This window comes from Vigna unguiculata, chromosome 6 (assembly GCF_037176805.1).
Source record: "Vigna unguiculata cultivar grain cowpea cultivar isolate G323 ecotype 2 chromosome 6, ASM3717680v1, whole genome shotgun sequence".
NCBI classification, from domain to species: Eukaryota; Viridiplantae; Streptophyta; class Magnoliopsida; order Fabales; family Fabaceae; genus Vigna; species Vigna unguiculata.
In genome coordinates this window covers 46,254,409-46,281,039 of record NC_140797.1, presented here as the reverse complement: position 1 = coordinate 46,281,039, position 26,631 = coordinate 46,254,409, and the positions used below count along the sequence as shown (strand labels likewise).

At 29.7% G+C, this 26,631-nt stretch overlaps 4 protein-coding genes, 1 non-coding gene and 1 pseudogene across 6 annotated transcripts; 2 read left to right on the top strand and 4 right to left on the bottom strand.

Moving 5' to 3' along the window:
- Positions 1 to 956: 956 nt before the first annotated feature.
- TRNAG-GCC (transfer RNA glycine (anticodon GCC)) lies at positions 957 to 1,027 on the bottom strand. The gene has a single exon. It is a non-coding gene; the product is annotated as a tRNA-Gly (tRNA).
- Positions 1,028 to 2,378: 1,351 nt separating this feature from the next.
- On the top strand, positions 2,379 to 3,184 carry LOC114189129 (olee1-like protein pseudogene; annotated as a pseudogene).
- A 4,110-nt stretch (positions 3,185 to 7,294) lies between these two features.
- LOC114189172 (olee1-like protein) lies at positions 7,295 to 8,194 on the top strand. The gene has a single exon (XM_028077876.2). It carries the CDS (start codon positions 7,341 to 7,343, stop codon positions 7,854 to 7,856), a length of 516 nt encoding a protein of 171 aa, XP_027933677.2. The 5' UTR covers positions 7,295 to 7,340; the 3' UTR covers positions 7,857 to 8,194.
- Positions 8,195 to 11,404: 3,210 nt separating this feature from the next.
- Positions 11,405 to 13,181, bottom strand: LOC114187142 (cyclic dof factor 4-like). 2 transcript variants are annotated; one of them, XM_028075284.2, is made up of 3 exons: positions 12,426 to 13,181; positions 12,043 to 12,082; positions 11,405 to 11,839 (listed from the first exon to the last, which is right to left on the bottom strand). In XM_028075284.2, the coding sequence occupies exons 1-3, from the start codon at positions 12,871 to 12,873 to the stop codon at positions 11,836 to 11,838; spliced, it is 492 nt and encodes a 163-aa protein (XP_027931085.2). In that variant the 5' UTR covers positions 12,874 to 13,181; the 3' UTR covers positions 11,405 to 11,835. The 2 variants fall into 2 exon arrangements, with proteins under 2 accessions (XP_027931085.2, XP_027931086.1); XM_028075285.2 differs by lacking the exon at positions 12,043 to 12,082 and having other exon boundaries at positions 12,426 to 13,157.
- Positions 13,182 to 19,373: 6,192 nt separating this feature from the next.
- Positions 19,374 to 20,965, bottom strand: LOC114188923 (protein trichome birefringence-like 19). Its single transcript, XM_028077593.2, has 2 exons — positions 20,435 to 20,965; positions 19,374 to 20,241 (listed from the first exon to the last, which is right to left on the bottom strand). The coding sequence occupies exons 1-2, from the start codon at positions 20,855 to 20,857 to the stop codon at positions 19,459 to 19,461; spliced, it is 1,206 nt and encodes a 401-aa protein (XP_027933394.2). The 5' UTR covers positions 20,858 to 20,965; the 3' UTR covers positions 19,374 to 19,458.
- A 3,494-nt stretch (positions 20,966 to 24,459) lies between these two features.
- LOC114187035 (protein trichome birefringence-like 19) lies at positions 24,460 to 26,238 on the bottom strand. Its single transcript, XM_028075136.2, has 2 exons — positions 25,578 to 26,238; positions 24,460 to 25,493 (listed from the first exon to the last, which is right to left on the bottom strand). The coding sequence occupies exons 1-2, from the start codon at positions 26,001 to 26,003 to the stop codon at positions 24,717 to 24,719; spliced, it is 1,203 nt and encodes a 400-aa protein (XP_027930937.2). The 5' UTR covers positions 26,004 to 26,238; the 3' UTR covers positions 24,460 to 24,716.
- Between the last annotated feature and the right edge of the window lie 393 nt (positions 26,239 to 26,631).

Sequence of the window (26,631 nt, the reverse complement as noted above, 5' to 3'; positions counted from 1 at the left end):
AAGATGGCTGCATAGGTTTTGGTATACTTCTAGAAATATCAGTCCTCAACTGTATGGCTGTTACTTTTGCAGTAAAATAAGAAACATCATCATATCATACAAATAGTATAAATTCAATGAAGGATGAAAAGTACAATACCCTTAAAAGGATCACGAGTATATAAATATGTGGCTACATTTTTGTTTAACCCAATATTTTGAAACTGTTGACACATGTGAATCTTTGTTCTTTTTCCTAGCTTAAAAACAGAGTGCTGATGTGTTAAATTCCTTTTGTAAGGTAATTTATTGGGCACATCGTTATTGGTTAACGCAACTCCATACCAACACCAGAAGTTAGATCCATGGATAGAGCTTCACGGATTATAAACATGTGACTATGAGACCTTGTTGCATCAATCACAGCACCACATGAGTGAACAGGGATTTTGTGATCAGTCATCACACGTGGGACTCAAGTTGATGATACCGTTTTGGATTTGTCCTCACACGTGTGGATAACTGAGAATTTTTGGGAGTCAAAATGGGCGCCCCACTAATGAAATGTCATTAATTTAAGAAAGTGGGAGGTTTTGCACAAGCTTCACAAGTGCAGTGCCACCAAAGGGATGATAAAGAATTTTATAGGTCGATTACATTTATGGTCAAGTTTATCCAATGATGGCTCTTCAGACCCACAAAGACAAAATATATTAGTTTTCGCACGGCTAGGAGGCATAATGCTTTTTGCATTATTATTATGATTATTAGCTCTTAAATTGATAACCGAGATGCTCTAAATCGTAAAACCCCATCATGTGCCGAATTCACGAAGGTTCTTGTACGCTACTGTTAGTTTGAACTTGTTTATAACAATAGAGCACCACGTATTCCAAGTACCTTTGCAAGAGTTTGCCTAACCAATTCACCAAATTTCTATAAAAATGCAAAAATATATATATACAAAAACAAAAAGTTGCACCAGCCGGGAATCGAACCCGGGTCTGTACCGTGGCAGGGTACTATTCTACCACTAGACCACTGGTGCTTTGTTTAAAATATGAAATACTTTATTATTTGTCATAGCTTTAGTTTAACCAGAACAACTCCATATGAATTCTATGAATTCTGAGGATAAAGTTTATCTCGCATTTTAAATTCGATCATATGAATAAAATATTACCTGATTATTTACAGATTTACAACTGACTGTTAAAGTTCAATATGTGTATGTCTGTTAAAGATCATGATTGAAAGAATATCTCTACACCAACTAGGTAGGTAATATAATGTATTTTGTGAGTTTGATTAGCCTATACATGAAAATTTGTACTTCAATTATATTTGTAATTTTTAAAAGATTTTTTCTTTATTTACAAGCACCTATAATTTGGAGACAAAAAATGTGATTTGATTAGATTTATAAATACTGATTATGTACGTAAACTATATGATAGAAAACAAGTACTTATTTCAAATCTATGCTTGGAACATGCACATTTCATGGTCTTTTAAAAAGCAACATATAATTACTTGTACTAAAACTAAATTTATTACAACTACAAATTGTGTTTGTCAAGCCATATTAGTTAAGGAAAGATATTGAATGAATACATTTCAAGTAAATAAAGGCTTCTGCAATTTTCAATGACGATAACTTAACAATCAAATTATCAAAAAAATCCAATCTTACTCAGAAGTAAAGCACAGAGAAGAAATTATTGATCTAGTTCATTCCAAAAATTAAGGTCAACTCATCATGACATATTCACCAAGACTTAATTATTCTTGAAGTTTAAAGAGTTGCTAAATGAGGTATTATATATGGTCTTTGATGAGTTAAAAAAATGTGAATGAAGAAAAAATTTCATTTGAAAAATTAATCCTATCATTTTAATATGAATAATTCAAATTAAATTGCATTTCGTGTACGAATACGATATTTTATTATCAAAACAACAAGAAAATATATTATTTATTATACCATTTTATTTACATTTATATTTATTATTATTATTATTATTATCTTTATGTATTCTTTTATTGAAAGCATAATGGATTGTAAACAAATATCTTTTAAATAACTATTTCTTTTATGTTTTCTTATTAAACTGGATACGTATATTAGGTAATGCAACTATTAATTATGTAATTAGCCAATGAGGTATGAATATGTTCATTGCTAATTATACATTTCACTTTTGTGGTTTTGATTTCCTGATTGACCCAGCAACCTCAAACTAGTGAGAGAGTAGCATAATTATTAAAGGCCATAAAAAGAAGAGAGAAAAAACAGGGTCAAAACAACAATAATTTTAACAATGAACCACAACCTCACATTAAACTCACCCCATGGGTATAAAACGCAATCACCTCTTCCTCCTCTTCACCAACATCTTCATCTGAATCTAAATCTGAAATAAAACAATAAGCATTATTCGCAATGGCAAAGTTTTCGATCATCATCCTTGCCTCCGCCCTTTGCTTATTATCGTTGCTGGGGTCGGCTTGTGCCAAAGACCGATTCTTTGTAGAGGGAGTTGTTTACTGTGACACATGTCGTGTTCAGTTCCTGACTAGGATGTCTGAGTTCTTGGAAGGTGCGACTGTGCGTGTGATGTGCTCACAAGTTGACAATGCAAAGAACGTGACATTCGACAAAGAAACAACGACAAATGCATTGGGAGCTTACAAAATGGAGGTGGACGGAGACCACGAGGAAGACACCTGTGAGGTGACCCTTGTGAAGAGCCCAAGAGCAGATTGCAGTGAGGTTGACAAAGAGTCTCACCTTGAACAGGCTGCCAGAATCAGCATCACCAAGAACAGTGGAATGGTCTCCAATCTCCGTCAGCCTAACCCTCTTGGATTCCTCAAGAAGGATCGTCTCCCTGGTTGCGCAGACCTCTTCAAAGAGCTTGGAATCAACGAAGATGGCACCCCCATCCCCTAAACAACTCCTTCTATCCAACCTCTTCAACAATATTCAAACCCTTGTTCCTGGAGCAACAAAATTTTTAATTAAGTCTAAGTTAGGTCAGAAACAAATACTACTATACTCTAGATTTGGTATTTCTCAAAGTCATCATAAGTTATGGCTGCAAATTTACTCTCAACCAGCATTCCACCTTGTTCACTGCACTTTTTCTCCTTTTGATAGGGATTGGTGCAATTTGAGTAATAAAGAATAAGAAGATTTGATAAACTGAGTTAAAAACATTATTTGTAGCATGGTGAAGTCAATGAGAATCTAAGTTAATATTTATGTTGGAAAATGATGGTCAAACAAAAAAACATAAAATTTCCTTAAAGATCGTAAAGGAATTTGATTAATCACCTTATATTTATGATAATCTATAATTTATGAATGTTAGGACAAAAATGTTGCTTCATTGTTAACTTTATCCCCTCTAGCTTATATAACATTCTTGCAACTCAGTTCTCATATACTTAGATTGTTAACTTTAATCTTTTATAGCATATGGGAGGATAAAGGTAACTTTAACCGGCTACACTCACTCACATGATGCCTTTGTTAAAATCAGTTATTTTTTTTTAAAAGTGTTTTTTTTTTTTTTTACATTAGATGTATCACTTGACAATTCACTTTTAAGAATATTTTAGTTATTAAAAAATTATTTTTTGTATTTATAAAAAAATAATAACTAAATGGTAAAATAATAAATGTAAATGTGTGTAGAAATTTGTGGGATGTATTTTTTCAACATTATGAAAATGTTGTGAACAATTTGGTTGTGGTTACTATATATTCATAAACCAAACCCGCCGAGGCAAATGGCTTATACATCAATCTTGTCTTCCTCACCCTAAAGCCCAAACGAGCAGTTCAAAATCACTCCACTCTCACCCTTTTTTTATAAAATACTAGTGGACTTTCTTTTATTTTAACAAAATCTAATTAAATTATAAAACAGTTTTTATTATATAAATAATTTTTTACTATAAATAATTATTTGAATTCAAAAAATAGTTATTAAAAAGATAAAATTAAAAAATATTTTTTCATTATAAATAATTATTCGAATTTGAAAAAAAAATAGTTTTTAAATGATACAGATGAATAAGAAAATGTAGACATAAAAAAGATGAATCTCTTTATTTAATAATAGTAAATGTATATAATATGAATGATTTTTTTTTCATACCAAACAATGTGGTAAAAGAGAAGATAACAAAATGATAAATAATTTCTGACTTAAATATTCATTTGATTTCTATTTTTGTTGTTTTTTGTTTAATTTGGTCTTTATTTTGGTTCAGTATTTTATTGGATCATAATTTTCATCAATTTTTACAATTTTTTGTCAATTTGATTTTTTTATTAATAGTGTTTAAATTTAAATGGTTAACGTTTGTGAACAATACATATTATGCGTCAGTATATGATATTTTTTTTTTATTCTTTCTTTACTTTTTTTAATTTAAAATATTTCATGTGTTAAGTCAACATTGTGTCATGTATCACATGTCTGTTAATAATTATCTCATTGTTTTTTGTTTAATTTAGTTCTTATATTCGTTATTTTTGTTTAATTCAATTCTAATTTTAGTTAAAATAACGTAATTTTGTCCCTTCGAATTAAAATCAAATTTTATTTGTGTATAAATTTTATTTTAATATTTTTGTTAAACCTGACATTTGTATTAATTGTTTTTAAAATTCAATAATAAATTATTATATTTAATTATAAACTAAATATAATTTTTAGATTCAATTATTAAATAGAATATAATAATTATAATATTATTAGAATATAATTAACAATTTTTTTCTTCTAATAATTATATTCTTAATATACTGATATTTATAAAATTAATATTTAAAATTATTATAAATGTTATAAATATTTAAAAAATTAAATTTAAGGTTTATTTGTCATTTAAAAATATTGTAAATATTAAATTTATGTTTTACTTGATATTTAAAAATATTAAAAATATTTTAGAAATATTAAATCGGATCTGTACCGTGGCAAAATATTATTTTACCATTGGACCACTGGTGCTTTATTCAAAAGATATAATAATTGTTATTTGTACCGATTAAGTTTAACCAGAACATGAAATCTGAGGATAAACTTTATCATATGATTAAAAGATTACCTGCTATTAACAGATTTACAACTGACTCACATGTCTAATAATATCAATATGAAACGTTTTTGGAATTCAGAACTTTATATTTTGGTGCAGGATTATAACAAATTCAACTATCAACACAATCTAGGACAAACAAGACAACTATCATCTATCGTATCAGTTTTGTCATGCCCAATTATTATAATAATTACTTCAACACAAATACATTTGGAGGAACTAACAAATAAACTTTTGACAAATAAAATAATTTGTTTATATTTGACTTTACAGGAAAAATCGGCAAGTGTAAATAATTTGTTTATATTTAATTTAAAATTTTAAGATAATAAATCTATATTTCTTTTACTTATACATTATTTATTTTACTCATTTTTAACTATTATGTTACTTTCTAACTCATCTTAAAATAAACGTTATTTAAAGCATAATCTCGATATTAGTTATTAAAAATATAAAATTTTATCTTTATATGTTTTTTTCTATTTTTCTATATTTCAATAAAAATTATATAATCTTTTAAAAGATACATTAGAAACTGCTAAGTATTATAGAAGTAATAAGTCCTATTAAGTCTTTTAAACTTCAAAAATAACTTCCATTTAAAAAGCTTTTGTGAACATGTCGATCTTGACTTTTGAAATGAACTAGATCAATAGCTTTTTCTTTGCAAAGATTTCTTAACAAATAAAATTTAATATTAAAATAATTTTCTTCCATGTAGAACCGGATATTTTAACAATTTGATAGTTAAGTTATTGCTAAAAAAAATTGTAGTAGCCTTTATTTACTTAATTCGTAATTATTGAAATTAAATTGCATATCATATTTATATAAGGATACATTAGATCTAGAACTGTCAACATGGGATGGAACCCGCGAGCCAACCCGGTTCACCACGAGTTTGGGTCAGGTTGAGTTGAATTTTTTTTACAAATTTCAATACGGGTTGATTTTTGACTGGGCTCATCCGGGTTGAACCCGTGGTGAGCCGGGTTGACTCACCAACCCGCAGATAAAAGGCTCACACAAGTGTTTTTTTTTTTTTTATTAAATTGGGTTTTACATTTGGGTCATGTTAGGTTGTTTTTTTATCCAACACATAAATAATTTGTATTTTTTTTTATTTTGGTTTGCATTTGGATTGTATTAAAGTTTATTTAGATTTTAATTAGAATTACAATTTAATTTTGACTGAAAAAAATAAAAAAATTGTATTTTCTTTTAATGAAGTGAACCCATGAGCCAACTCGCTTAACCCGCCAACCCGTGGTGGGTCGGGCAGGATTCGAATTTTTTTGACTTGCTAAAAAGTGAGCCGGATTGGGTTGACTCACTAAATCATCAACCGTGGTGAGTCGAGCCAGGTCGGACCGGATTACCCGTTTTGACAGCTCTTTAGATCTAGACAAAAAGAAAATATATATTATTTTATACCTCCCTTTTCATTTTATATACCCACTTTATAATTAAATATATTATTATTATTATTATTATTATTATTATTATTTTATATACCTCCTATTTTATTTATCTATAACTATATATAAAGGGGATTCCCTCTTTTGTGTCCACATTTCATAATTCCAACTTTACCCTTTACAATTTAATTATTTATTAAATTTTTAAAAATTAACAGTTACTTTTACAAGTTTTTATAAACCTATTTACTTATCTCATTCTTCTTTTTTCTCCTACTATTCATCAACAATTATTTTTCTCATATTTTCTCCATACATTTCACTTTAATTTTTACAAATATACTTTTATTTTTTTCATTAACTTAATAACATTATAATATCATCAATTATTAATATAATTCAAAAAATGCGTACATATAGACGCGATAGTGTCTGTGTTTACGCTAGTATTTATTATGTTAATATATTATTTCAATATTGGAACTACATGTAAAAGAAAAATCGATTGTAAACAAACATCTCTTACATCATTATTTCTTTTTCTATTTTTAAATTTAAAAGTGGATATCGTCTTCATTGCTAATAATACATTTCACATTTGTGGTTTTGATTTTCTAGTAGCAACCTCAAACTAGTTCGAGAGTACCATAATTGTAAACAAAGCTTAAAATAAAGGAGCAAAAGTCGGATCAAAACCATGTTTGAAGCGTGGACAAATATAGGATGAAGCGCATGTATAAAAAGCAATCCTCTCTTCTTCCTCTATCATCAACATCTTCATCTGCATCTAATTCTCATCTAAACCAATAAGCAGTATTCGCAATGGCAAAGTCTTCAGTCATCGTCCTTGCCTCCGCCCTCTGCTTCTTATCCTTCCTAGGCTCAACCTGTGCCAAAGATCGGTTCTTTGTAGAGGGAGTTGTTTACTGTGACACATGTCGTGTTCAGTTCCTGACGAAGATGTCTGAGTTTCTAGAAGGTGCGGCTGTGCGTGTGATGTGCTCACAAGTAGACAACGCAAAGAATGTGACATTCAACAAAGAAACGACGACAAATGCAATTGGAGCTTACAAAATGGAGGTGGACGGAGACCACGAGGAAGACACCTGTGAGGTGATCCTTGTGAAGAGCCCAAGAGCAGATTGCAATGAGGTTGACAAAGAGGCTCACCTCCAACAAGCTGCCAGAATCAGCATCACCAAGAACAATGGAATCGTCTCCAACATTCGCCAGGCTAACCCTCTCGGATTCCTCAAGAAGGACCGTCTCCCTGGTTGCGTGGAACTCTTTAAAGAGCTTGGAATCAACGAAGATGGCACTCCCATCCCCAGTGTCTGAACAAACCCTCCAATCCAACCATAACAAAACAAAACCTCATGCGTCGGAAACATCACACGTACCTAGGTATCTATCCCTGTTAGCTTTTGTTCCTGCTGCTATGGCTGAAGAACGGCTCCTCGTGTTTTTTTTTTTCCATCCCTTTTATATATTTATTTAATAATCAAGATGTTTGCTTAATAGTAATAGTAATGTGTTAGTTTGGCCTTCGGATGAGTTTTTCTACACCATCCTTTGCCTTGTAATACTCTCTCATTTTCTAATTCCACTCACTTTATTTCTATAAATTCCCTTTCCTCTGCTGCATGGAATCAACCAACTTCTTTTTATTTCAGCTACATACAGGATTTCTAAAAGATCACCTTTAATGAGGTGTCTCTCTTTTGTCACTGCTGAATTTTATTAAAATAATAAGGAAACTCAGTTCCAGTTTAATTTTAGAAAAATAATTAATAATAAATTACAGCTGAGGAAAATAAAATATAACTGTATAGAGGTAGGGAGAATTGATAGATATTGATGAGATGTTTAAAATAATAGGTGTTGACAAATTGATACTGTGAATTAATTTGGCATTTACATGTTTCTTTGGAGTAAGAAACTAAGTAACGTGTAAAGAGTTCGCTTTGCATGTTTGGGTTTGCCAAGAAAACATCTTTGTTTTGACAAGATGGGCCTTTGTGATTTGATGCACATGTGGTCCGTTTTGTGTTGGGCTATCTTTGTTGGATACGGGGCTTCTTCCTCCATCTCCGTACTTTCTACCTGCAACTCCATACATTTGAAAAAAAATGATTTTTTCGTTTTTTTTATGGTAAGATTATATATATTTTAATTCTACAATTTAAAATATAAAAAAAGTATTTCGGATTATAATATTCGAAATACAAATTTTGTATTTTAGGTTATACAATCTGAAATATATTTTTTATTTATTCTAGATTGTAAATTTTGGAAAGCAAAATAAAAAATACATTTCATATTATAAAAATTGAAATGCAAAATAAAAAAAATATTTTCAATTGTACAATACAAAATAAATTTTAGTAAGAAAAATGGTGAAGAGAAACTGAAAAATCATGCTTTGGAACACTATAAGAAAATTCTTCGATAATAATCAATTTTATTGATCAAAATTTGTTAGTCACTATAGTGACTAATTTAAATATTAATTTAAAAAATAAAAAAAATTATTGGTTATTAAAATATTCACTATTATGAATAAAAGAATTATAATTGATCGCTAAATTGGTCATTAACTAAATCCAAACTAATTTAGGAACTAATTTCTTTGATAGTTAAAACCATGATAGTTAATATTTAGTGACCAATTTATACACTAATTCATTTGGTAGTCAAAATCTTTGTGCCTAAATTTTAAAAACCATTTATAATTTTTTATTTATAATAGTGGCTATTTTAGTAACAAATAATATTTTTTTTATAAATTATTATTTAAATTGGTTACTATAGTGACTAACAATTTTTTATCACTAAAATTATTAGTTAATAGAAGATTTTCTTGTAGTGAAGGCCACTTTAGGGTTTCCATGGATGCTTTCCGTCATGCACATTTAGGTGGAGTGTAAAAAATAAAATAAATTTTAATACAAAGGTAGAGTAGTTTGATATATAAATTATAAAAATATATTTTAACATGTAAATATAAGTTGTAATTAAGGTTAATTGTTAATTTGATCTCAAATCGAAGATGACAAAATTGGATAGTTAAAAAAAAGAAACAGGACTAAATTCAATAAAAAGTTGATAAAGAGATCAAATTGAACCTTTTCAAAATATTGAAGAACTAAATTGAACAAAAAAATAATAAGAGGAGAACCATTGTTTAAAAAAAGTCCATCCTAGCGATATTTTCTATTTCACCCGTTATCAAACCGCTAACGGACTAACCATTAATTTCTAGTTTCACGCACGAGATGTATATATCTCGACGTGAAAGGGTGTGTTGGAAGTCTCACATCAACGAGAGATAAACCAATTTCATAATATATAATATATATATATATATATATATATATATATATATATAACATTCTATTTCACATTACAAACTGGTTAGAGGACTAAATCACTAATTAAATCTTAAAATTAAGTAATTTTTTCTGCTCCTTTTAATTTTTAAAAATTGAATATACATTTTTTTAATATTCAGAAACTAAATTTGTCAATAACATTACTTTCATTGACTGACATTTGATGTATTATTCTAAAATTTCTTTGAAATTTGAAAATTTAGTTAAATAACAAGAAGTGTAACAACCAATTATTTTTTATTTATTTACGGACAAACTTTTTGTGAGAAAATGATTGTCTCATATGGTCACAAATTACAGATTAGTGCATCGGAACCGAAGTTTACGGAATATAAAAATGAGCTATTATTGATCATGTGCCGTGAGCAGAATCAAATCTCATTTTTTTTTTCAAAGGACATTTCATTTACTTTCACAATGATATAATAATTTGAAGCTTTGTTATTCATCTACTGACTAATAGTATATATATGTATATATGACAAGTGGCAAAAGAAAATAAAGTGATATAAAATATGTCTAATAGTGTATTAATTAACAAGGGAACCTATAAATTAACATCAAATCCCATTTCAAACGGTTTATCTTATATGAATAATATGTTTTGTCATCATGGATGAAGGAAGTTGAGGTGTTCTTCCTAAATAATATAAACAGGTAAAAAATAAGAAAATAGCAAAGATTTTAAATATATAATTTCTAAATTCTGACAAAATGTCTTTTTTTATTTTTTTATTGAATAAAGACATTAGATTTAATCCAATTATTTTGCTGTATGTCCAGGAAGATTATTATTACAACAAAAATATGTATAAAATGACGGCGCTAATTTTATAAACCCATGCATCTAATCAGATAAAGCATCAATAATTTGGTTAATTTTTTTTTTTCAAATAAGTTATATTTTGTTTTTATGTTCAATTTAATTTAACAAAACTTAACTAAAATTAGGAAAAAAAAGTATTTTAACCTAATAATTAAACAAATAGTATAAAGTAAGTTTATGGTTTTTGAATAAGTAACGAAGAGCAAAGTAAGACGAAAACACTAAGCTAAACGCAACCTATAATTAATCTCTAAGAAGTCGTTGGTTAAACATATAGCTTGATTATACAAATGTACTTTATTGGTTGCTGATGTTTATTCAAAGAAAAGAAAAGGACAAATTCAACCTCAACTACAACATAATTATAACAGTTTTGTAATATACATGATTAGCACAAGCTGTCAATTAATCATAAAAAAATATTATTTAATATTTGAAATCATGAAAAAAGAAAGATGAAATGCCCTTTTCAATAAAATTTTTCCAATGATAACGTCATAGTTATAAAGCATAAGATTGGAATCTTGGTATTGTTCTGCGAAATTGGAAATTCTTTCTTCAAAATTTTATTGATTTGGTATAAGGTTTATCGGCCGGCCTCTAGAACAACCACAGTCAAGAGAAGCAAAGAGAAAAGTGTGAATAAATTAAAAAGCTGAAACGACAAATTGCACTACAATTAATATATATAATATATATACTTATTTTGATGTAAACTTTTTCAATCCTATCCCTTTGTCCAGTGAGCAATATTTGAAGAATATTATGTGAATATATACATGAATTTCGTGGATGGCAATGGTGTGAAAGATGGTATGAAACCCACTTAGCCAATTATGTGAAGTACATTGATGGCTTAAAAGATAAAACCTTCATATATATATATGGACAATGGAGTTTAGCAAAGAGGAAAAAACTAATGTGAATGTGTCACGTAGCTTAGCATCATCCATTGATTTAATGCCACTGAATATTTTTGAGGTGTTCACATCTTCAAGACACGCTTTGCTCCGTCGTTTTTGAATTCTTCTTCTTGTTCCTATGTAAGTCCACATGTTCCGTGCTTTCAATTCCTAGATCATTTTATTGACCTTCATGCTCAACTGCACAAAAAAACAGTTCCTTTACAATATATTTTGGACCGTTCAAAACACATTTTAAGGGAAATAGATGACAAAAAAATTATAATTAGTCACATTCCTGATATGTGAATAGGTTAACCAATAAATTTTCACCAATTTTACTATTTGAAAGAAATGAAAGAAAAACTATGGTTGAAAAAAAAAATAGAGGTCATTGGTTATACCTATTGGATCTCTGAATATAATTACTTCTCCAAATTTTATCTATATAGGATAAAAGAAAAAAAAAAAGTTATTATACATATCCAACATGCTTATTTAATTTTTCTGAAATAAATAAAAATAAATATTTTTAATCTTTGTAATATTTACTAAATATGGTGAAGTTATTGATTTAGTTGTTGTTGTATTTATTGATTTAGTTTCCAACCTTTAAAAACCTGTATATGTTTAATTATTTTTATAACATGAAAATTTTAGAGTGAAAAAACCAAATTACATATTTTCTAAATTCATGGATAGGAATGCATAAGAATGTTCCGCCGCTTGGCCGCCGGAGAAAAAGTAGAGATAAGATAAGAAGAGCATGAGACGGATAACCACCCACCTGATGGAGTCCTCCGCCGCTTTGCCGCCGGGAAAATTTGCCGGAAATCAGTGTGAACCTCTTCCGAAAGCAACCTATTTCCCATCTCAAATTTGTTCTCATCTTCGGAACTTTCATAGACAGCCCCATCGGGGAACTCAGCGCCACCATGACCAGGCGGCTTGCCCTTCCGACGACCGGCTCCGACGGCGACGTTTCGGAGGGCCCCACCAGCAGTCCAATACCTCTGGCAGCTCTTACAAAAATGCCTCGGCTGATTAACGTTGTAGTTATTGAAGTAACAGAATTTAGTTTCCATGCTCTTGCATCTTGGACACGCTATTATCTTCTCTGTTCTCTTCTCCTCCCTCTTGTTGTATTCCCTTCCCTTTTCTCCCTTCTTTACCTCCTCACTGTTCAGTCTAATCATTGCGCCAAACAGCTTAATCCCTTGAGATTCCTCGGCCATTTCTAACAGAGTTTTCTTTCTTAACTCAGAAGGTTTTTGTTGGCGTTGAGGGAGGAATTATATTATGGAAGTGCTTTTATATGTGCTTAGGCTCATATATAAAGCGAAAAGTGTTTGTTAGTTAGTACAATCATAAAACCACGGCATGAAATCCACGTGGTACGCGCCAAAAACTAAACTTAGGTGGGGTGTAAAGTTCTTTGTCAGAAGAACAACTAAAGAGAAAAAAAGGAGGGTACTATGCAGCAGAAAGCTTAGCACTATCTTTATTTTCCTCCCAACTTACTTGCTTAATTGACATAACAGAGGCTGAAACAGTTGCTTCTATAAAGAAATAAATAAATAACCTCAACTGCTATAAGTAAATAACATGTTATTGCGTAATAGACTTAATTACCACATCTGTTTCAAACAAAAAAATATATATATCCAACCGCAATTTATCAAAAGAAAGTGAGATTCATAAGGAGAGAATTGTGTATTTAACTGAAAAAGAAGGTGTTGAGGTCAAAGTAGTTTTAGGTAAGAAAATGTATCTCAATTTCTCCTTTGAACATAATTAATTATACATGATTACTTAACTCGAAAAGTGTTTATTATTTATCCAGTGCAGTTAGTCTACGATATCATCATGCAGTGCTAAAATGTCCACGAGGTGGGGCCAGTCCAGATAGATCGCTTGCAAAGTGTCAAAAGGCAGTGGAAAGGGGATGCATGTACTCTGCATAATAATATATGCGAAAGAAAGAAGAAAGAAACTTGTTGTGGCCAAATTCTTCAAGTATTCTATTTCAAAAAGTAAGGTAGCTCAAAGATCTTGCTAGCTGAAAAGTATTGCCTTTTCTCTTTCCTATTAGTTTTCCTAAAATAATTCAAGAACAACATTATAAAGGCATGTCCAATACTAAGTTTGCTTTTAGACATCAATGGTTTAATGTTATGGTACCATTCTACTATTTGCGCACAGTGCCACATGTATGTAGAAAAGTTCCAAAAGGAAATGTCTAGGTGAAGCTTTGAACAAACGGATGTTTGCTGGAAAAGGATATTGCTAATTAACAACATGTTCTTAAAACCAATACACAAAATTTTTCTTGGTTACATAATTAAGATACTTAGATATGCCATTCGGATGTGACATTTCGGTTGGTTGGTTCTCCTTGCCCCATCACCCTGTTCTAATCTTAGTAATAACTGATTTTCACTTAATCTTCTAAAGCTTGCTGTCAATGCCAATATTTCCTTTAGGGTTATGAGACACACCAATACGACATCATGTTTATTATCCATTTTGTTTCACATACTATTTGGTTGAAGAATAATGAATTGAAAAGAAAAGAAAAATTAAAAAATTAGCCTCATTTTGTTCTCTTCTCTTCTTTTAAGTTATACAAACTTTTTTCCTAAATATCATCACTCTCATCAACAATGAATTTCTTATCTAAAATCTATTGTATGAACTTTGGAATTTGTTTTCAAAGGTGCTTTAAAAAACATATCAGAAGCAAAGGTCTTTCTTATATTTTTTTTTTTCCTTCTTTGTACATTTCACACTTTCACTTTATGTCTTATACTACCCCTTCACTTTGAAAAAAACATACCAGCTGCTTTAAACTTGGAATTGTTCACTCTCTCCGACCAATTAGTTACGGTCTGACAAACAATCTTTAAAAATAAAAATCAAATACATATAAACTTCTATCCCTCCTTCAATATAGAGATTTTCTTTGTTTTTTTTTTCCTTTCCCTCGTTAGTCGTTCTTTGTATCGAACCGAAAACTGATTTTCAACATCACATATATAAAACTAAATGGAAGAAAATAATTATCGGGAAAAATATAGAAAAAAATAGTACGGAGTTTAAGTAACCACATGATTTCTACTGTTCTATCAATATATATATATATATATATATATATATATATATATATATATTAAATATATTTTTAATATACTTTTAGTCTTACAATTTTCAGTAAAAATTATAATTAATCTATATGCGAAACAATTGGATCAATTTAATTCTCTATTTTTAAAAATACATAAATTTAATCATTTTAACTAAATTTTATTAACTTTATTTAATGTTTTAAATATGTTTCTAAGTTAATAAAGAAAAAATATATCAAACAATGTAAACAACTCAAATGTTATAAAAAGGATACGTTTGAAATATTAAATAAATTTAAAAAGGTTAATTAAAAAGACTAAATTCATATATTTTTAAAATTTAAAAATTAAATTAGACTAAAATTTTGAAGAAGACTCATTCTAATTTTCACTTAAAATTAAAAATAAAAACCTATTTAATCCTATATATATATAGTAAAATTAATTTTTTACTTAATTATTATTTATTTTTGAAAGGTGTGTTGTAAAGTATACCTTACTTTATATATTCTATTTTTTTTTTCAGTAGAATAGATGAGGATTAGCTATTATCATTCAGAATGACATTGACCTTGACTGCATATTAAATACTAAATTTGAAATTATGGATTAAACTAAAAAACAATCTCACTTCAATTCATAAAAGGTTGATATTGTCCAATATAATATTAAGTAGTAATCAAATCAAGATATTCATATAAAAATAAATTATTTTTGAAAAATTTAAATGAAGTAAAAATAGAGATAAATTGATCGCAATCAGGTTAAAGATACGAAAGTGATTAACATGAAATCTGTAGGAATTGACGTGAGATTCCAGCATTGCATATCTCATACGATTTTCCTGCCTTTCTTAAAAGTTGAAACCACTTCTATCTGTTTGGTCACTAAAATTCTTCATATTTTTCAAACAATAGATAGTGCATCCCTTTAACTATATATTGAAATGGAAGTCTTTAGTAATTTTGTCTTTGTTGAAAATTTTGGTTCATAACTCAAATTTTCTATTTCTAAAGTTAAATCTAAAAAATCTTACTTAAAGGATTAAATTCACTTTCACTCAAACGAGGAGCAAGAGAATGGGTTTATTGCATGCAAAGAGTATGAAAAATAAAATTGTTGGAGAGAAATTAAAATTGAAGAGGATTATTTGGTTATTGGTGAAGCAAAAGGAATTGTACGTAATAAACTAAAAATAAAAAAATAGAAGTTTGATAAGGAGAAAGAAAATGACATTTTACAAGGACAATTCACATGGGTTGGTGTGGTGCAATGGGATAAAGATAATGTGTTTATCTATCTCTCATGTGAGTTGGGAAAATAAGTAATCTAGATAAGACTTTTTGCGGCTTTTGAAAAGGCAGAAAACATCATAAGAATCATGCAATATTTTCAGAGGATATTGATTGAATGAAGATGCATGGTATTTGGTATGTACATATATATTATTATACAGTAACACTGTTACATATCACACCAAACACAACTTTTTCAGGTTCCGACGGGTTTGTTGCTCCCTTTTCCATCAAATACTAAAATTTAGTGTGTGTGGGTCAAGTTCCCTTTTGGTACGCAACACTTTTTTTATAATGATTTCTTATGCCCATTTCTTTACTAAAGGAATCTTTATATTATCAATTCAAAAGCTATCTCGTTTCCAACTCATTAATCTGTTTTCTAATTGCAATGCAGACAAAGAACCACCAAGTTGCTTTATTCTAATTAAAATAATAAAACGTACTTTTTCTTTCCGAATGCTTTCCAAGTCTTTCTGTATTTTTTTAGTCTCCTCGGCAAAAGTCTGCTCACAATTTTAAAATTAATGTATTAAAGTTTGATTGCGTTTTCTTCTTCTTAAATCAGAGAAACTTTCTCCTTTAGAAACCCCAATGCCAAAAACTAAAATTTCAAAAACCAAATCCTTTATCATTTAATCATTGTAGAAGTGGCCTTTTTTGTAAAATAAAAGGAAATTAATTGAGTCAAGATCGATGCTATTTTTGAACCAATATAAAACAATTTGTTCCCTTAATATGTTTTGTTAATTTTTTGAATTATGTGACATCACGGGCAGACTTTTAAACAAAAATTTTAGACAAATCAATTGTTGGGTAGGCCAAACTCTCCTACGTGAATAGTGATAGAACTTGGACAAAACTTTTACAGGTCAAATTAATTTTTTTATATATAAATATTTTTTTTAATTAAAAACATACATATTTCATTTTTTCTCTTCATTTTCTCAACTCAAAACAATCACATATGATAATAGAATAAAAAAAAATATGATTATCATATCATAAAATATTGGTCAACTTTAATTTTGTCCACACCAATTTCAAATTTGTTATCATCGGATTTAATAGAAGACTCTAATAAGATGATCTCATTCATAACTTGCTCGATCTCATATAAAGTTTATTATATAACTTATTGTTGAAAATATTTAATAATATCTTTTTTATTTAAATTAATTTTTAGAAAATATTTATGTTTTTAAAAATATTTTTCAATTTTATAAATTAGTTATTATTTTAGAATTAGGAAATCAAAATTAATATATATATATATATATATATATATATATATATATATATATAAATAAGTGAGTTGAAAGATTTATCTTATCTATAATCTCAAATCTTAAATCAAGCTCAAAGTGTGTTCTTCATCTTTCGTCACATCTTACAAAATAGTCAATTAACAATCACACATAAACAAATTGATAATAGTCGTCAAATGATTTTACATGATTTTTTTTCTGAAAATAAAGTAACAAAATTATTGATCAAATAATTTTAATTTTTTAAACACTGATTTAGAGATATGTGAATTTAAACAATATATATATATATATATATATATATATATATATATATTAAATTTAAGGGTTCTGGTTACTAATAAAAAAACAAACTGCCTATTTTTTTTAACTTTAATCAATTCATGCAAATTTGTTTCTTTTAAACCTTATAATTAACGACTCTCTCATCACTTGTTTATTTTTCTCGTATTTCTTCATCACTCACTCATTTTCTCTTCCTTATTACACAAAAGACACGACTTTTTTTTCCCTATGCTATCCAAGGTACGATGAGTCATTTTTCCATCATCCTAACTTCCTTTTCTCATCTTCAACATTAGTTGTAATTGCTATGTTTATGCATTTTGTGATTTTCTCTCTTTCACACACACAAAAATGCATATATACGCATGACCACATTAATTAAAATTTTTCATCCGTATTTTAAAGTAGCCAGAACAGTAATGGAAGATACATAAACAATCATGCATTTTTTTTTATCAACAAAAAATAAATTTAATTAAAAAGAACACTTGAGAAGTACTCTAACCCTTATACAAAAAGCATTATTTTACACATTAATATTTTAATTTAGCATCCTAACTCCACCAAAACAAAAGATTCTACCTAAATCAAAATCACATAAACAATCATGCATAATGCAACGTAATGAATTTAGTGGAAGTGACCATGAACTTGGAAAAGGTGTGAAGTAAGAAAAATACAGTTAAAGTTAGATGAATTGTGGTGTGAACGTGGAATGTTTACAAAACATTACTTATTGTCTTCACACGTAATTGTTAGATCTAAACACGTTTCCTACAATTACAACATATACACCAATATGAACTATAAATTTGAATAAGTTTTAATGGTTTGTGCAAATTATTTGGAGAATGGAGATACAATCACAATATTAGGACCACATTGTTTCCCAATCCAAAAATATGAAGAAAAACAAATCTTGGATTATTCTAAATCCAGAAAAACACAAATGAAAAAGGACATAAAAAAACAAGCTGGATCAAAATATTTCTATTATTTTTACACATTTAATCTGACTAAAATAAAATAATCCTAACGACCATTGGGTATCAAGCTGAACCATTTGTAAAAATAAGTATTTTAGGCCTTTCCGGCACTATTTAATCAACTAAATTATTTCTATTTTTTAAACACAAGATTTGAAAATGGTACCTTAAATTCATTAACAATTAAGGTTGAACAAAATACTTCTTAAATGCAAAAAACAAAAGCCAAAAACCGCATGACCAACTAACTAAGCAGCAAGGTGAAAAAAAAAACTATATATATATATTTAAAAAAAAAGATTCAAAGAGACTTTTATAAAATAAAAATACAATTTATTAAATTAATCATCACAACATTTCAACTTTTATTCCATGTGACAATTAATATTATGTTATTTCTACAAATTAAATTTAAAAAATTAAGATTATTTAATACAAAAAATAAAAAATAAAGAAGCATAAATTAAATTTCAACTTAGTATTTTATATACAAATATTAGTAATTTTCTCAGTTAATTAAATTATAAATGATTATATTTTAAAACTAATTAATTAAAATGTAATTACAAATATATATTATTACTTTTATATAAAAGCAATCTTTTAAATGTAATTTTAAAAAAGAAGTCCAAAATTCAGTTATCCCACTTTACGAACTTTAGCTAAACGTTAACGTTATATCTATCTCTAGATTCCCAAAAGACGAAAAGTTGATTGCAAGAAAAATAAAATCCAGTGAGACTCAGAATTTTGTGGCGCATGAGCATCCAAATGGGTGTGAAAATAATAATTTTTTTTTTTCAAATTTAAATTTATGAATTTATTTATGACCAAAATAAGGCAATGAAAAAGAGAAAAGATTTAGAAGGATGCGATTGTGATGAGACGGAGCAAGAACTGATTCCAGGTGTCAACAGGGCCAGGCATGCACCAATGAACGCAATCGTTGATTCTCACATTCCTATCCAAATTTTGTCCATACTTATCAGGATGTCCATCACCTCTCATAACCATCATTCCAGTTATGTTCATCAGACCAAATCGTAACCCTTTCTCGCTCCCTTCCTTTTCCGCAACCTTAAACTCCTCCACTTGGGTCTCGTAAATCTCTTCAAGACCATACGGTTTCACCAACGCACTTTCTTCCTTTGTCATGGGAATCGTTCTGTTACAACCACCACCATTGTTCCACCCGCCATTCTCAAAATGGTTCGGCGAATGAGTCACCAAAATCACCATCCCCTTGAACCCTTCTAGCTTCACCACCGTTCTAAAAGCCGTTCGTAATGCGTTCCTGTAACCGTACAAGTTTAACGGGTCTGTCGTCAGGTTATGGCACTTTTGGCACCCCACAACCCTGCCCTTTTCGTAGAACGTTAGTGGTCGAAAGAACCATTGTCCTCCTGAGAAAATAACGTAGTCGAAATTTGCAATGTGGGTGGTCCAAGCTTCATCTGCTTCGTCCACGTAAAGGTTCTCGGCGTTGACGAAAGAAGTGTCGTTCAGGTATTTTTGACTGGATTTCACCAGAAAAGGGGACCACAGGATTGCAACAGTGAAGTTATAGTGTGCGTAGAACCACCATTTGAAATATTTGTCATCGTTCAATGTGTATCTGTCTGTAATGTCCTCTGGACGAGCCACCTGAATATTTAAATGTTAATTTTTTTCCTCTTTCCAATTAAGCACTGATAATTCATAAAAAAGAGAAATCCACAACTAGTGAACTTTTGCATCGAATTACCAAGTTAGACAACGAAATGTTTCAATCCGTCAAGGTTGATAATTTAAAATGCTTTAAGACAGAAAAGAAAAGTGTAATGGATAAGAAACTTACACTATTTAAGAGACACAACAATGACTCCATCTGGTTCCTCCCAATTGAGTCTCCAACAAAAGCCATGGACTTTCCGCGAACAAGCTTCAGAAACTTTTTGGCATCAAACAGTGGAAGCTCACATTCGTCAGGTTTCCACCTCCATTTGAGGAACTCCCTGTCGGGTCTCCCATGCATGAAGCAGTTTTGCTTGTACGTTATGAAAGGGCAGTTTTCATTGTCATAGTAAGGCCCTCCAGAATAAGCCACCCAGTTTCCTGAAAATACGTTGCAGCTAAAATTTTCTGCGCTTTCCAAACTGCCACCATAATAAAGATTAGAATATGATTCATGCAAGTTTATGATCAGAGGAATGAACAGCACCACCAATAGCAGGGTCAGTGGTAGTGCCAACGCTCCTTTCGGAATAACTTTTTGCTGCATTATTGCTTTTCAATACCTCCAATACCTCATGCTTCTGATAAAAACTATAGGTGGAAAACTAATAAACTTCTCTCAAAATGTTTATGTATATAGTTGTTAGCACAGTGTCGGTCCTCGTTCCTTAAACAATGTTCCTGGTTATTGAAATGGTGCAATTACAATTAATGTATCATAAAAATAAAATTTGTGACAGGTTAGTTAGAACCGTCTTGCTGATTACATGGCCCTCTGTACCAAACTATAAGAGGGAAAATAATAGTAACAATAATAAGATACTTGACACTTGTAAAGGAAGAATATTGAGGATTTTGCTTGTACTTTTTTATTACTGTGCTTTATTTTATTAGATTAGGTTCTCTGTCATGACCATATATTAAACTCTGATAATATACCCAGCCAACAAAGAATTGACAGAATTTTAATTATTGATTATTTTGTTTCTAAACGATCTTTAAAGTAATTTAATTATTTAATCATTGGAGATCCTAAATTGATTAAAGATAAGACAATTTCATAATATATAAGTAAGTGTAAATCTTAGGGTTAGAGTCATCCTACCCAAATTTGATATTTGTTGGATCTATTGTTCTACCCACTATCAAATCATCCATTAATGTATAATCTCCCTCAAGTTGCAAACATAACCTTACAAACCGATTTATAAAATTGAGTTTAACTTAAAGTCTATTTCCAAGTGCTTCAATATATATACAAAAAATTAGCAAAGTAAAAAAATTAAATATAAAATTAATTCACAATATATAAATGAATTAAAATCTCTTACATTTTATTTTTAAATAGAAAACAGTCGCCCTTTTAATCTTTGAAATATTTTATTAATGTTAAGAATTAAATTTAAAAATTATTTCAATGTTTAAAAACTATTTAGTTTGATTTTTATATTTGAATTTGAATATTATGTATATAATCCGTATACTTTAGTCATCATAGAAAACATTAGCAAAATGTGAAGATAAAGATTAACATCGTGAGGAGTTTATTTATAGTTTGGATTAATTTTTTTTTTTCAATTCTGTCTTTAAAGTCAAAATAGCGTAGATATGGTTACTTTTTTTCTATTCAATTTTTTACGGGTGCTTTTGACGCAGAACCATTCGGTTATATAAACACTGTTAATGGTTGAGTGTGCGACTTTAAATAAATTAGAGGTCAGAATCAGCCTAACAGTTCTCGTATTAATGTGATTTAATTTGGATTAATTTGATGTTAAGTCAAATAAAAATGTTTTTGGTAAGAAGTCTATTCGATTTAAGTCATGCTTTCGATTTTCTTTTTTTTTTATCACGGTCCTTTCAAAATTATTTCTTAAGAAATAATCTTATAAGATTTATTTTTTAGTATTAATCTTTGTCATTGTCTAACTACAGTTTGCCTCTGCTAAGGTGGTTATAAACGAGTTCATGGCCCAACTTTATTGTTTGTTTGGATTGAAGATAGAATTTGAGGGAGATCGTGATATGTGTATCCTAATTAATCAAATTGGGTTGGTCCGTTTGTTAAATGGACCACATGTAATGTAACCTACTTTACCCATAATGGAGTATCTAACAATATGTTAAGTTATTGATAAATAACAACGAAACTTTTTATTTTATTTTATCCAAACAAAAATCATTTACAAAATTAAATAAAGACAATAACTCAATCACCCCTTCACACACCTCCTTACATTTCCTCTCTTGAATTCTAATTTTATTTCTTATATTTTTTTACAAACATGTCATACCAGATAGACGAAAGCACAACATGTAATTTTGGTACAGAGTAAGTTTATTTTTATTTTATAACTATGTTATTCCTTATAATTCTAATTAATTAGCGTTCAATTCACTTTTTTTTATTATGTTCGTTAAGAGTGAGAACATATTGAAGACATGTATGAAACTTTCAGAAATATATTAGATATACTTAGATTAAAAAAATAATAATACATATACATATACATTTATAATTTTTAAATATTCCATCAACGTCCATTGTTTTCCTTTATTTATTTTTTCTTCCTATTATATCATGACAGTTATAAAATGTATAGTTCTTTTTTCTCTCTAGCAGTTATTTAGTATTTTGATTTTTATGTATTTTGGTAAAGTATCATTGTGGAATACCACCCCAGTCCCAATCTATGAGTTGCTTTGAATTTGTTGACAATTTGATACTTTGCTATTTGAGATTAAAATTTCTTTGAGTTGAGGTGCAAAATTGGTATGATCTGCATAAAACATATACGGTTTTAAATTATTCTCTTATTCATGGTAAAAGTCAGAACATTTGAAGTAAGTTAATAACTAAAATTCCTAAAGTGCCTATTTTGTTCATTTTAATTTGAAGGATGAAATTAAGATAGAGGTTTTAAATTTGATTATCTTCCAAATAAAAAAAAATTAATTACGATTAATTACTTGCACTCTTTATGAAGAGTTGGAAGGACTGTCCCTGACAAGCTACAAGAAATGAGATGCACACCAAAGAGCTCTATGATAGATGACGACGAATCGGGTGTGAATAATGGTTTTAAAATTTATCAGTGAATTTGATATTTATGAATAGAAATTTAAAATAGTTAATATATTTTTTATATGAAACATAAATCAACTATTAATTTTCTCGTAAACTTTATACTGCTTCCATCCAATTTTAAAACTTCTAAACATAAATTAAGAAAAACAAAAAAAAACATGTTTGTATACAATTATATTAAAATGGTCTCATATTTTTAATAAATTTATTAAATAAAATAGGTGAAGAAATAGAATATTAATTTTATTATAAAATAAAAAATATTTTTTTCGTTTAAGAAAAATTGAAATTTTCTACGATTTCAGTTATTTAGAAAAATTATGATAGACTACCGAATTTTAACCTATTCTTTCTTTCGACAATAATAATAAAAAATAAAATGCTATACATATGGTGTTAATAGTACGTTATTTTGGTAAAAAAAAAAAATTAAACAGTTTTCCGTTCGAAAAGATTTCAGAAACCCTGTGTCGGTATTCATTGCCTTGGTAATTGCGTTGCAACACTCTGTTCTATGCTCTGCTCAAGCAGTGACTCAGTGATCTAACTATTATACCCAATATAATAATAGAGTTAGCACGTGTTCGACGAAGAATATCGAGGATCTTGTGCTTCATAATGATTGATGGACTCATTCTAATTTCTCATTACAACTTGCATCAATCTTTCCTAATTATCGCAAAATGCGCTTATTTGCTTCACGTACTTGTACAAGACAGTAGCACCATTTTTCTACACCCACTCTTTAAACATATTGCCATAGTTGGAACTATACTTGTTTCACCATATATGAGCCTCTTTGTTGGGGCAGTTGAGTTTATTAGGTTATCTGTCACTTACAATTTATTGAACTTTCTTTTAATATATTCAAGGATTAAATTAAGACATCATAGATTTGGTGGACAGGGTCAAGTCCCTGGAAAACTGGAAAATGTTCAAAGTTTTTCTTGGACCAAACAAAAATGTATTTTCTAAAAACAAAACCTGAACATTACACTCTCTCCATTCATAGAAAACACTAATTAAAATATACAAATACCAGAAATCCCAAACAGAGAACATTTTAGACCACTGCAAAAAGAAAATTTTTCGATTAAATGTTGATAAATACACTTCTGGAATATCAAACACAGTCTTGTTAGAAATCGTACGCACCTTGATTTGAGAGCAAAACAAAAATGGTATTAACTAGCCAGGCCAAGCAACTCTGACCAGTTATAACTTACAAGAAGCATCCCTAATAATTAAACTATCCTTGTTCCTGAACCATTTGGTGATCGTTGAAAATCACCCCCAACAATGCAAAACATTGACAAGATCACAACATGGTATTATGTTTTTCACCATCCAATTTCATCAAATACAGCAAAAACTCATTCCAAGTGTCAACGGCACCTGGTAGGCACCAGTGAACACAGTCATTAACCTTCTTATTCCCAGGCTTAAACCTACTGGGGTGTGCATCAGCCCTCACCACCATTGCATCAGTTACATCTATCAAACCAAACCTCAAACCCTTTTCTCTTGCCGCATTAAACTCCTCCACTTGAATCTCATGCAAGGCCTTCACAATGTCTCCACTTTCATACACCCCTTTTTCTTCCAAGCTAAACGGCTTTGTCCTGTTACAACTCCCTCCCTCATTCCACGCCCCGTTCTCAAAGTGCTCCGGAGAGTGGCTCACCAAAAACGCCACCCCTTTGAACCCTTCAATGTTTCTCAGCGTTCTAAAAGCTGTTTGGAACGCCTTCTTGTAGCCGTAGAAGTTCAGCTCTGTGGAGTTCTGACACTTTTGACACCCCACAACTTGCCCTTTTTCGTAGAATGTTAACGGTCGGAAGAACCATTGTCCTGTTGAGAAAACCACATAGTCAAAATTCTTGATTTTGCTGCTCCATGCCTCGTCTGCCTCGTCTAGATAAAGCTTGGTGGCGCTGTAGTAAGCACGACCACTGGGATCGGAGTCATTGAACTTTACTAAAAAGGGCGACCACAGTGTTGTGACAGTGAAATTGTAATCAGCCACGAACCACCATCTGAAAAATATGTCATCATATGATGTATGCTTCGCTGTAATATCCTCAGGATGTGCAACCTGATAGAGTAATCACAGTCCAAAAAATCAATAAAGGGGAAAAATAATCTAATTGTAATTCAAAGGATAGAATTGCTTACTTACAGTATTTATTAGGCACAGTAAAGACTCAAGTTGATTTCTTCCCATTGAGTCTCCGATAAAGGCGATAGACTTTCCTCGTACCAGTTCCAGGAACTGTGTTGCATCAAATAGTGGGAGCTCACAATCATGAGGTTTCCACCTTAATTTGAGAAAATCTGTGTCTGGTCTTCCATTCTTGATGCAATTAAGCTGGTCTAGAATGAAAGGGCAGGTTTGGTTAGAGTAGTAAGGTTGCTGGGGATATGGGACCCAATTTCCGGAAAAAATGTTGCACTTTTTGGTTTGGTTGGTTTCCAAGTTGGTGGTGGGAAAAGTGTTTGAAGATGGTTGCATGAAGTTTCTGAGCAGAGGAAGGAGTAGCACGATGAGAAACAGAGTGAGGGGTAACAAGAACGCACCTTTGGGAATGTTTCCTGAGGCGTACATCTCCGATGTCTCTGTCAAACTTCAGAAGTACTTGGCCAAACTCTTGATTAATGAACAAACGCTTTGCTAAATAGCTTCTAACCCCTTTCTACTTTTTGGAATATAGTGATCTATCTACTCTGAAGCTGTTGGTAGTGGTTAACTGGTTATTTTATTGCAGATATTTGTTCTCTGTATGCGTGTTGATTCGCAGCTGGAACCAACATTGGAAGCTTCACCTTCTTGAAACACTGGATAATTAGCCCTCTCTGTGGTATCAATACTCATTTTTATTTATCAGAAGTAAGTTAGAAGCTATGTTTGTTTTATTTACAACGTTATCTGTTTTCTTCTTTCTAGATTATAAATTTTTAATTACAGAAGAGAAGAGTTGTATTGGTAAAGATTTAAACCAAGTATTGATAATAATGACAGTATTATTACAAATAAATAAATTTAAGACAATAAATCTTTATTTTATAGAAAATTATTCGATTTTTAAACTTTAGGGTTTAAGTAGTTGTAAACAAAAAAAATAAAAAGTCAAAACATTCTATGTGTGGATGTAATTCTTTATATGCACCTAGCGATAAAAATAATTCTTTTAATTAACCTTAATCCGTTAGTGCACTAATTCCATGTGAAATCT